Raw genomic sequence first — 11,347 nt, 5'->3', positions numbered from 1 at the left:
CACTCGACTAATTTCCTTCTGACCGATGCATCATTCTCAATATCAAGACATTTTAGTGATGTAAAGCTTAAATTAAATGTTGTCAATTTAAAAAATAATGAGATCAGATTAAAAACAATAGAAATTGGTTATATATTTTCGGGAGAACAAAAACGGCCTACAGGAAAAAAGAGTAAAGAGTGTTGGGTCGGAGGGCGACTGCGAGGGAGGTTTTAATTATTATTGTTATAGAATTTTATTGATGATGATGATGATGAAAGGGCCGAGGGCTGCATTGTTGTGCTAAGTAGGGTGGCAGGCAGGAGTAGTAGGCGTCCAATGTGTACGGGGGGAAAAAAAAAAGTGTGTATTTTTACCCTCATATTTCCTCCTTCATGTCCTCCTGCTTGCTTATAAAGCCGCCATTGCCTCCTCTTCAGAATCAAATCTGGCTCATACCCATTTCCCCCACCCCTCTCTGCATACATTTCATTCCATCTTCCCTTATTTTTCCCTTCTGCCTCCTCTATCTCTATCTGCGTTTCAGAAAGATTAACGGAATAGATAAGATTCTCATAAAACACCCTTTTGTATAGCATCTCTCCCCCTCCCCCTTTGCTTATTTTTGTCACAAAAATGAAGTACGTCTTAGTGACGGGAGGAGTGGTGAGCGGCCTGGGTAAAGGTGTTACCGCCAGCAGCATCGGGCTTATCCTCAAGGCCTGCGGACTTCGCGTTACTTCCATCAAGATTGGTCCATCTCTTCTTTTTTCTCTCTCTCTCTCTCCCCCCCCCCACCCACCCACCCACCCACTCCACAACTGTTCCTTCTTCTGGTCATCTATGTAATGCCCGGAGAAATACCAAAGAGAGACAACCAACCACCGAAGATGACAGTATTATTCGATTTTACCCAATACGCACCATTCTTTTTGGTTCTCTCTGGCCTTTCAGAGGAAAAAAGAAAAAGGTCACAAGCTTCCATTTCTCTCACAGCTTAAAAGATTCAATCAATTCCTCATTCGTCTTCTAGTTTCAAACTTTTCACTCTGGTTTTGTCCCAAACTATTTGAATGACCCCTCCTCTTCCATGCTCTTGTTTTTTTCTCCTTTATAACTTCAGAGCTTCTTTGACATGGGCCTCTCTTCATGCTCTTGTTTTTTCTCCTTTAGAGCTCCAGAGAAGAAGCAATTTAAGTTGTTTTCCATGCCTAAAGACGTTCTTTTTACCTGTTTCCAGCACCACCCACAATATCCTTCCACATTTTTTCTTCACATGTTTCTTTGTTTACAACTTTTTGGGAGAGTTCTCTCCTTTATTTCTCTGCTGTTGACCGTCACCTTTCCTTTGCTCTCTTTTCCTTTATCTTTTCTTCTCCTCTTGATTTTGTCTATATCCCTCCTCTGCGCTTCAGGAACAGTTACATGCTCGCTTAGCACCCTCTCCCCAAGCTTATCTCGAACTTACATAAAAGAAGAAACTAATGTATCGTTTTCTATGTTTTTCCTTGCCCCACTTTTTCAGATCCTTATTTGAATTCTGATGCCGGCACGATGTCTCCTTTCGAACACGGAGAAGTATTTGTTCTAGATGATGGTGGGGAGGTTAGACAGCATGCTTTGTATAAATTTCTTTTCAGCTTATTTAACTTTGAATTTTAGGTAAACTTGAGTTGTTGGCTGCATTTCTTTATACTTCATTCGTTGAGGTGTCTCGGAGATGAGGGTATATTTCATCTACCGGATACTGAACGTGAAAGTTCGTTTCCAGTTCCAATTGGAAGTTCAATTTTATCTTTTCGTTGTCAGAAAAAAAAAATAAAAAAATAGAGTAGGTTAACACCACCAGTTTGTAAAGATTGTAGGTATTATATGTTCTCTATGATATGTATTTATGTATCAAACTTGCTTGAAATCTTTCATTTGTTGGTAGAGGAGAGTTGGATTTCCGTTGGCATACCAAAGCAAAATAACTTAAATTTCTTTTTGAAGGTGGATCTGGACCTTGGAAACTATGAGCGGTTCCTGGATATAAAATTGACACGAGACAATAATATAACTACAGGAAAAATATTTCAGGCAAGTATTGAGACTCATTATTCTTTTTGATACTATAATGTTTCTCAAATGCCTTTTAAGATAGCTACCAACTTGGCCAAACATTGACTTGCCAAGCGCTCTATTTCTGGGTTTTAGGCTGTTATTGACAAGGAGAGAAGGGGAGATTATCTGGGACAAACAGTTCAGGTGTGTCACTCTGTCTCGTCCAGCTTCTTTGTTGTGCCAACCTTGGTGCAGAAATTCACTTAGTAGTTCCCCCTTGGTCAGGTTGTTCCTCACATAACTGATGCTATTCAAGAATGGATCGAACGTGTTGCTGCTATACCAGTGGATGGAAAAGAGGGTCCAGCTGATGTCTGTGTTATAGAATTGGGTGGTACTATAGGTAAACAAGATATCTCACATGCAATTGGGTTAGTTATTTTATAGAATTTGGTTATTCTTCACAGAAATTTCTGTCTTGTTGCAGGTGATATTGAATCAATGCCATTCATTGAGGCTCTCGGACAATTTTCATATCGTGTAGGTAAGCTTAGGTTTCTGTGTCTTGCTCATAGACATATGCATATGACAGAGGAGCATCAATGCTGTTTTTCTACTCATGAAACTTAAATTAAGATGGTGTCCTTGTCTCACTGATTGGCCACTTTGGACCTTAGGTGCTGGAAATTTTTGCTTGATACATGTCAGCTTGGTGCCTGTTCTAACTGTTGTTGGCGAGCAGGTGAAATTTTGTGGGTTATCTTATAGTGTCTTTTGCATTAGTAAGTTTCTTTCTATAACATGATTGTGGCACTGATTCTACATGAGCAGAAAACAAAACCGACTCAACACAGTGTTAGGGGACTGAGAAGCTTGGGCCTGACTCCAAATATTTTAGCTTGCCGCAGCACGATGGTATCTAATCCCTCTACCCCCCATGTTGAAGCATGCACAAGCTATAGTTAACATTTGAGCAAAGATCTTTGCTCTTAAATGTTGCAAGTCTTCTACAACCTCCCATCGTCTTCACATTGCTGTCCACGTAGTTATATGTATCCTGCCATAGGTTATATCTTCTGCTAAAGTTTACTTCATTCTACAGGAACTTGATGGAAATGTCAAGGAAAAGCTTTCTCGTTTTTGCCATGTTCCGGTATCATGTTTAAACATTTCAATATCTTGTCATTACAATTTGTACACTGATCAAAAAGTCAAGTTAATAGTGGATGATGAATATATTATGCCCTCCAGATAGAGAACATTATCACATTGTATGATGTTTCCAACATCTGGCGTGTACCTTTGCTTTTGAGAGTAAGTAGTACTGCACCTTCACTTGAATATCAATTTCCTGTTGAATTTGACTGACATTAACCTCTGTTCTTTTTTATATTTCCCTTCAGGACCAGAAGGCTCATGAGGCAATTCTGAAGGTCCTGAACCTCAATAGGTTCGTCAAGCAACCATTGTGTTTTCTATTATTCAATTAGGATCAGATTGTTTCTGGTTCCAGTTTCCTCTTATTTGTTGCCTCCTTTTGGAATTAATATTTAAGTATATTATCTGCAGTGACACTAGGGATCCTGCACTAGGGGAATGGACGTCTAGAGCAGATCTCTGCGATCTGCTGAACGAGCCTGTAGGTTTTTGTCATACTAATTTGGAATTAAGTGCACTTGTGTTGCCTCGTGATTTCTCAATGTTAGGACTTTCTTTCACAGGTTAGAATTGCTATGGTCGGAAAGTACACTGGGCTTGCAGATTCTTATCTCTCTGTGCTGAAGGTGAACTCATTTTATCTAATTTTTGCCCAATGAAAATGTTGTCTCAAAATTGCAAAAAGAATAATTTCCTTAAACTGCTGAGTCCATCTAGATATTGTTTGTTCAGTGGCTTTATTCAATTAGATTAGCTTTTTTCCAACTAACATAAGTTATTAATCAATATTACCAGTTATCACTACTTTATCTTTGCAATTTTGAAGTTGTTAAGTATTGCACTCTACAAAAACTTTAAGCAATTGCACTCCAGAAAACCAACTCTAAGCAAATATCTCCTAATTGCTCCTGAGCTGGTGTCATGGACTTATCCCAAGATTGGATATGTTTGAAACAATAAAGGTGGCATTCACCACCAATTAAAACTTGTATGACTGATTCCTTCTGGAAATAATGAAGGAAGGGAACTCATTCTTTCGCTGATTCTTGAAAGCTACCCCCTCATTCTTCCTTATTCCTTGACCCTCTTGCACTTGTTCTGTGCATCAAGCTGTCACTGTTACTAAAATTTATCAACAGGCAAACAGGTTGATTGATCAGTTGGTCCTATTTACTAGTGTATGATGTGAACATAAACAAATATAATATTGCAAGCATGCCATGGCTGTGGTACCATGTATGTGAAGGTAGTGAAATTCGAAGACATATCTGCTGTATTATGTTCTGTTCCTCAAAATGATGAGCTTAATGGACATGAAGAACTAAAGTACCTGACATCAGTGAGATTTGTCATTTAGTGGAGAACCTATTGAATTGACCATATGCTAAGTTTTAGCAGCAAATACAGTTTAAATTGTTTCTTCTACCTCTGAAGTTGTCTATTTAAGATACGACTAACTAATTGACTGGCAGAGGGGGCTTTTATGAAGATCTTTGTATTTTCGGAAAACACCAAGTCTCCACAATGAAGCCAAAAGGCTTCAATACCATACTAAGTTTAATATCTTTATGCCTATGAGAATATCTCATACTATGAACCCTAGCTTGTTGCATCATTTTTCTTTATGTTTCAATATTATTGGATGTAATAAATTATCAGGGTGTCTTACTTCACTTGATATTGCCGTTCTCAATCAAATTCATTTGAAAACTGGAGCAGTGAGATGCTTCACCAGATTCCAGTTTCATTTTTACAAGGATTTATTGAAGAATTTTTCTAGGGAAATGATGATTTGCTTATTGTATATTAATAACTGTCTGCAGGCTCTTTTGCACGCTTCTGTTGCATGCCATAGGAAATTATGCATAGATTGGGTACCAGCTAGTGATCTTGAAGATGCAAATGCAGAAGAGGTAACTTTCTTGCTATAATTATTTGTCGGATCCCTGTATACATCTCACAGCTTGGTATGGCTACTTGCAGAACCCAGATTCTTATAGAAGTGCTTGGAAATTGTTGAAGGTCTGTGTTGTCTACCGTTTGATATTCTTGTCAGCTATTTGATTTATGCTAATTTGTAGCCTTGCATTACATTTTATTCTTGACCCTCTTGACAAATTCTTGCCTTGTAGGGGGCAGATGCCATACTAGTTCCTGGAGGTTTTGGTGACAGAGGAGTTGAGGGTAAAATTCTGGCTGCAAAGTATGCCCGTGAAAACAGGATCCCATATCTTGGGATATGTCTAGGAATGCAAATTGCTGTCATTGAGTTTGCCCGGTCTGTCCTTGAACTAAGCAATGCGAACAGCACAGAATTTGATCCAAACACTGAGAATCCATGTGTTATTTTCATGCCAGAGGTTTGTCCTGCGAGTGTGTTTGGAGAATACTTGGTCAAAGTTATATAGCTTTGATCATTCTGATTGATTTCATTAATTATATTACTCTGACCTTGGTGTTATTTTAGCAGGGTTCAAAAACCCATATGGGAGGCACTATGCGTCTCGGATCAAGGAGGACATACTTTCAGGGTAGTTCAAGTAAATCAGCAAGACTGTGAGTCCTCATACTTTTGCCTCTCCTTTCCTTACCACTTGCATATGAAAAAGGAAAAGGTTTTCAACTTTCGGATTGAACCCACAGTTGTGTCATTTGAAATGTGTGCAACTTTTCTTGTTTCTTCATGGGATATGGGATACGGTGCGAATTTTACTTGGGTAATCTCCTGTGTCATGATTATTGGGATGACAATACCTATTGGTTCAGTACCATTTGGATTTGATCTTTCAAGTTTCTGGTGCTAGCAAGTAGCAACATCTTTGTACCCCACAACCAATGACAATCATCATCTAGTTTTACTCCATTCTTGGTCCATCCAGGATAGTGTGAAAATCAGCCCCCACTTTTCCCAACCTTGCGACCTAGTGAGTTCTTACAAATGCATTATGGCATATTCCCACCCTGTCTACAGCACTAGATTTCTCTAGCAATAAGGTCTAAAGCCGTTTGTGGTGAAATGCATAAAAAAGAATACAACTGTATTCTGACACTTGCCCCTCAATATCTAATTGGTTTTAATACTTTCTGCCAGATATGGTAATCGGAGTTTTATTGATGAGAGACATCGACACAGATATGAGGTGTGTGAAACTATCATTACTGTTCTACTTGCACATTTACAGTAGTTAATGTTCCTCAAATTTCTTCCATCTTCGTGTTGGATTTATAGGGTTTTATGTTGAAAATTCTAGATTAATCTTGTCTAGGTAAATCCTGATATGGTCAAGCAACTTGAAGATGGTGGCCTCTGTTTTACTGGCAAAGATGAAACTGGTCGCCGCATGGAGGTGGTTTTTTTTATCTATTGTTATGGTGGCTGCCAATTTCTGATTGCTACTTTATTCTTTAGAATTTGGGTGTGCGAGTTTAACTATCAACTTCCCTTTGCAGATTATTGAGCTGCCTAGTCATCCTTACTTTGTCGGCGTTCAGTTTCACCCAGAGTTTAAATCAAGACCAGGAAAACCTTCTGCTCTTTTCTTAGGTACTTCCTATTGCATTCTTGATTTTTTCTTTTTCTTGTTCTTTTTTTCCAATATGATGTTACTTCCTGATGAAAGACAATTTGATCTGCTTGCATTTTTATTCTTAAATTGTGAAATGAGGTAAATCTGTACTCAACATTCAGATAAATTGAATACTTGTGCTTCTTGGCTAGGGAAATTAAAAGAGAAATTGCAGAGGGCACTAAAAATTTGTACATTATTTTACCTTTTTTGTGCAACAGGACTTGTAGCAGCAGCTTGTGGCCAGCTGGATAATGTTTTGAAGAAAGGTGCGACAAAGCCATGCAGGATGAGCAATGGCTCAGCAATAAAAGCACATCTCTATGAGAATGCGGCTAAGTTACCAAATGGGTCTTTAGATGGCATCTACTGCAATGGCAATGGTCTACATGTTTGAAAGTTTAGCAACCTTTGGAGTGTGACATCTTGATATCCAATTGCAGCTTCAGGATATCATGATTTTGTTCCAGGCGTTTCTATGTATAAAACCATACTAGTGTTGTAGGTTCTACAGCTTCTCATGGTGAGTCGTCCGCGGAGTGCAGCTTAATTCCGGTCTTTTAAACGGAAAGTCGTATTGCAGCACAATGCCGTGGAATAGAACAGATAGTTGCATTTTCGTTTATAGATCTTCCCATTTTAGGTTGCTCTCAACATGTATGCGACTTTTTCTCATGCTATTTTGCTTAGGGCTTGCTACCCTGTGCACGTTATTTCTAGATACTTTGTATTCTAATGGTTTTTATGGTACTCTCCATCGAGTTAAAACACAAGACCCTTATCTGAAAGCGAGACTATGATTACCGCACAGTTCGACTATTCAGGGCGAGGATTTTGTAGCTTAAATTCTTGCAGTATGGAAGAATTTTTAAAGCTTGTTATTCTACTTGTTTTTCTGATTCTGTGAATTTACGCTTGTGATGAGCACTGAGCATCTCGAGTATATGGCTTGGACAATTATAAAAGTTAACCCTGACTTATATACCAAAATATTTATGGTTTTCTAAATCAAGATCAGTTCTACGAAACAATGAAATAGGAATACCGAAAGACACGGCCTCAATTCTGTATTTATGAGCTGAAAAAGGAATACGTTTTTCTTTGATTCCCGTGGGCTTAACATACAGCCCCCTATATCCCCTTGGCAAATTCATAGTTCATAATCATAATTACACAGCTTTTTTTCTAAATCTTGGTGTAATTATACGCAAAGTTTTTATGATTTAAAAAATTATATTTATTGTGCCTAACATTGGCTAAAATTCTTTAAAGGGATAATTGCACATCCTTCCACTGAGATTTGATGTAATTATTCATAAATCTCTTATGTTTTGAAAAATTACATTTAGTAGTCCTAAGAATCCTAACATTTGTTTAGACTGACAAATAAATTCATCCGTTATTCGAATTCACCAAATTTGTTGATATTAACTAAAAAATTGAATAGTATTTACTTCTAATTGATTTATTGCAGGTCATGCAAATATTTTTTTGATCATACCATCCTAATAAGAATGAAAATATACCTTCTCATATGCATTAACGTGTGGAGATATATAAGAGATAGTCTGGTCAGAAAAATTTATTTGACCTACAATAAGTCAAAATAAATCAAACGAGAATACATTTAAATTTTTATGCAATCTATTTGTTAATATTAGCGAACTCGATGATTTTGACTCATGGGGACCTATTTGTTAAACATAAACGATGTCAATGATACTAGATGTAATTTTTTAATTACAGGAGTCTGCATACTACTACACCAAACCTTAAGCTTAAGCGAATGTGGTGTAGTTATCCCTTCGTCAAATTTACACGTGCTTAATTTGGATTCAAGAAAATTTAATGTTCGGTTACTTAGGTAAGCCCTTTTAATCTTCGATTACTTTTATACTAGCATACAACCGGTCTAATGCATGATTATATATATATATATATATATACATATTCTCTTATTTTAAAGTTAAATAAAATATTTTATAATATATATTATTTTATAAATGAATCTTTTATGCAAAATAAAGTTTTTATTTTTAATAGGTAAAATAGAATAGTTTTGAATAAATAGATCGTTTTTTACATATATATGCACTATACAAATAAAAAAAAAAAAGAATTTGTTAAATGTATAATAAATTTCATTCTATTTAAATACAAAAATGATGAAGACCATGATCCTTCGGTAGTTATTGAAGATAAATCCAAATTAAATTAGTATAATAATCTTGGAGATAAGATTTCGAATAAATAAAAATAAATATTTAATATACATGTTCCTAACCAATAAGATATTTTTATTTATAATTTAAAGATAACATTTTGAATAAATATAAATGTATAATATATTTACAATAGATCATGTTTCTAGAGACCATGATCATCAGATAATTATTTAAGATAAATACAAATTAAATTAGTTATAATGTTGGAGATAAGAATTCAGGTAAAGACAAAATAAATTATATTAGTTATATAGTTGATAATAAAATTTTAGATAAATACAATACAAAATTTTAATATATTTAAAATAAATAATGTTTCTAATTAATAAAATTTTTATTTGATAATTGAAATATGTAGATGAGTTTATAGATAAATACAAATTATATTATCAATTTAAAATATCGAGATTTTTTAAGGAATTTTTTTTAGTAATTAAAAAATTCAAACACACACACACACAAAAAATTCATCAAGATTAAACCAATTTAGTCAACCATCATTTTGCTGTACATATTTGATTCTTTTCTACTTCAAAACTTGTTGCATGTTTTATTCCAACTAATATATATACATACTGCATATATAAAAGTATGTTTTTATTTGATTTGAAAAATATTTTATACACATAGCACGTATATATTAAATAGAATAGAATAAATAATAAAATTTAAAATAAAAAATTCAATTTGCTACTCCAAACCATAAGGCCATGTTTCCTGGGGCATATGGGATAAATGGCTAAATTATTTGGGACTTTGTGGTGGATTAGTTCATAAGTGACTAATTTGTAATTTGTTTACTAATTTTAATTATCTTATGATTATCTATAAAAAGATTTTTAATGTGTGTTTACTACATTAAGACAATAAAGTTGATAGTTTGTCAATATAATGCCCAATGTAGGAAAAATTTGACTTTCTTGTCAATGCATCCACTTTATAGAAATGCGTGCACACCTATTCATACATTTCTTTACCTGCTTCATTTTTGGTCGTATTCAGCACCTTCTCATTGGAGGCTGATCTTCTCATCTGCAGAAAATATGATCGGATCAATTACATGCATCTACAGTTAGGAAATTGCTTTAACACCTGATGCCCAAGCAAAGTGAGGAATTCACTCAACGGGCCAGAAAAACCGGGGAGGAAAAAAAGTTATCAGCATTTCCAAGTGTTTATGGAATTTTCTAGTTTAATGAGGTCACTTGACAAGGAAAAAACTTGTAATGGCGAAGAAATACAAAATCAGAATGAGAAACCCCTTCCTTTGGCATTAGCTAAATTGTCGGTCTCAATTGCCATAGTAATTACACTATATAAAGAACTTAGCACTTGGATGTGACTTCAATACGTTTGATCTCCCCTAAGAGGAAGAATAAGGGCTGGGGAATGCCGTCTTCTCCTCTCAGAAAGGTTGAGTTGCTTCATCTGATACAGCGGGCAACCTTGAAACACTTCCCTTCCCTTTCTTTGCATTTGGTCCTATTACTTCTATCATGTACTCCATCCATCAATGGGCCTCCTACGACTATATATGTGTGTTTATAAAGCTGGCAATCTGAGAGGTCATATGAAAAATGACAAGCAAAGAAACGGAAAGTGTAATGACATAAACAAGACAGAAAGCTCCAAATAATATGGCACTAACCTGGAACTTGTTAAAGGCAACTCGATGCTCAAATTCTTGAACCAGGATGTCATCTTCTCTTTGCGACATGTCCCATACATTGGCAGCTGGGGGTTTTGATATCGTTTCCCAGCCATCAGGTTTGTTTTTGAACTCAGAGCTGGGAGTTTTTGGGTCTTCAAAATCATTGTTTGGAGAATCAAATATCCTGCATTTATTAATCCAAAGAGTTTTTAGCTAGGTGTCACAATTATCTAAAGTCTCCAATAGTGAGCAAATCTAGTGTTGGATATAATGCAAAAAAAGCATAAATGAGCGTATATGTCCGACATTGCCAAAAGACTAGGCCTTTTAATATGGTCATCCCCAGCATAAAACAACTATCTGGAGTAAGGAATTTCACCAAACCAGTTCCTGGAGAAGAAGTAGTTGTATGGCCATAGTCTAGCCTACATTATCGAACCCAAAATTCCATCCAATATGAAGGTCTCACTAAAAACTCTTACATTCTTTACTCCAATTTTGCTTAGGAAAACCCTCGAAGCAATAGACAGGAGGTGGAACTACCAAGCTGGAGAACTGTAGGGGAAAAGGGAATTTCGATGGAGCAGCAATGAACAGCAACACCAAAAAGCATTAGAAACAATTATGATGGAATGGAACACATCAGCAACTCATATAGAATTGACATGAATGCTCAACTCCCAAATGAACTTTCCCCAACAGCATACATAATGCTTGGTTGTTCA

The 11,347-nt window shown here is 35.9% G+C and overlaps 1 protein-coding gene and 1 pseudogene across 1 annotated transcript; one reads left to right on the top strand and one right to left on the bottom strand.

Annotated features, from left to right (window-relative positions):
- The first annotated feature begins 258 nt into the window (after nucleotides 1–258).
- LOC105175925 (uncharacterized) lies at nucleotides 259–7,534 on the top strand. The gene is made up of 21 exons (XM_011098574.3): nucleotides 259–733; nucleotides 1,505–1,584; nucleotides 1,972–2,058; nucleotides 2,176–2,226; nucleotides 2,308–2,425; nucleotides 2,510–2,566; nucleotides 2,700–2,764; nucleotides 2,854–2,937; nucleotides 3,125–3,175; nucleotides 3,274–3,336; nucleotides 3,426–3,472; nucleotides 3,592–3,661; nucleotides 3,744–3,806; nucleotides 5,004–5,093; nucleotides 5,164–5,202; nucleotides 5,313–5,540; nucleotides 5,651–5,736; nucleotides 6,272–6,320; nucleotides 6,447–6,527; nucleotides 6,631–6,724; nucleotides 6,968–7,534. The coding sequence occupies exons 1-21, from the start codon at nucleotides 616–618 to the stop codon at nucleotides 7,141–7,143; spliced, it is 1,797 nt and encodes a 598-aa protein (XP_011096876.1). The 5' UTR covers nucleotides 259–615; the 3' UTR covers nucleotides 7,144–7,534.
- Nucleotides 7,535–10,334: 2,800 nt separating this feature from the next.
- On the bottom strand, nucleotides 10,335–11,039 carry LOC110013017 (protein GAMETE CELL DEFECTIVE 1, mitochondrial-like; annotated as a pseudogene).
- Nucleotides 11,040–11,347: the final 308 nt, after the last annotated feature.

This window comes from Sesamum indicum, linkage group LG12 (genome assembly GCF_026168435.1).
Source record: "Sesamum indicum cultivar Baizhima isolate 11 linkage group LG12, ASM2616843v1, whole genome shotgun sequence".
Classification (NCBI taxonomy): domain Eukaryota; kingdom Viridiplantae; phylum Streptophyta; class Magnoliopsida; order Lamiales; family Pedaliaceae; genus Sesamum; species Sesamum indicum.
The sequence above is the reverse complement of the archived record's forward strand: the minus strand, read 5'-3'. Positions and strand labels throughout refer to the sequence as shown.

Coding starts and splice junctions, on each gene's coding strand:
- LOC105175925 (XM_011098574.3), top strand. CDS start 616: ATGAAGTACGTCTTAGTGACGGGAGGAGTGGTGAGCGGCCTGGGTAAA. Junction 6,321..6,446: donor GACATCGACACAGATATGAG/GTGTGTGAAACT, acceptor AATCTTGTCTAG/GTAAATCCTGATATGGTCAA. Junction 6,528..6,630: donor AAACTGGTCGCCGCATGGAG/GTGGTTTTTTTT, acceptor TTCCCTTTGCAG/ATTATTGAGCTGCCTAGTCA.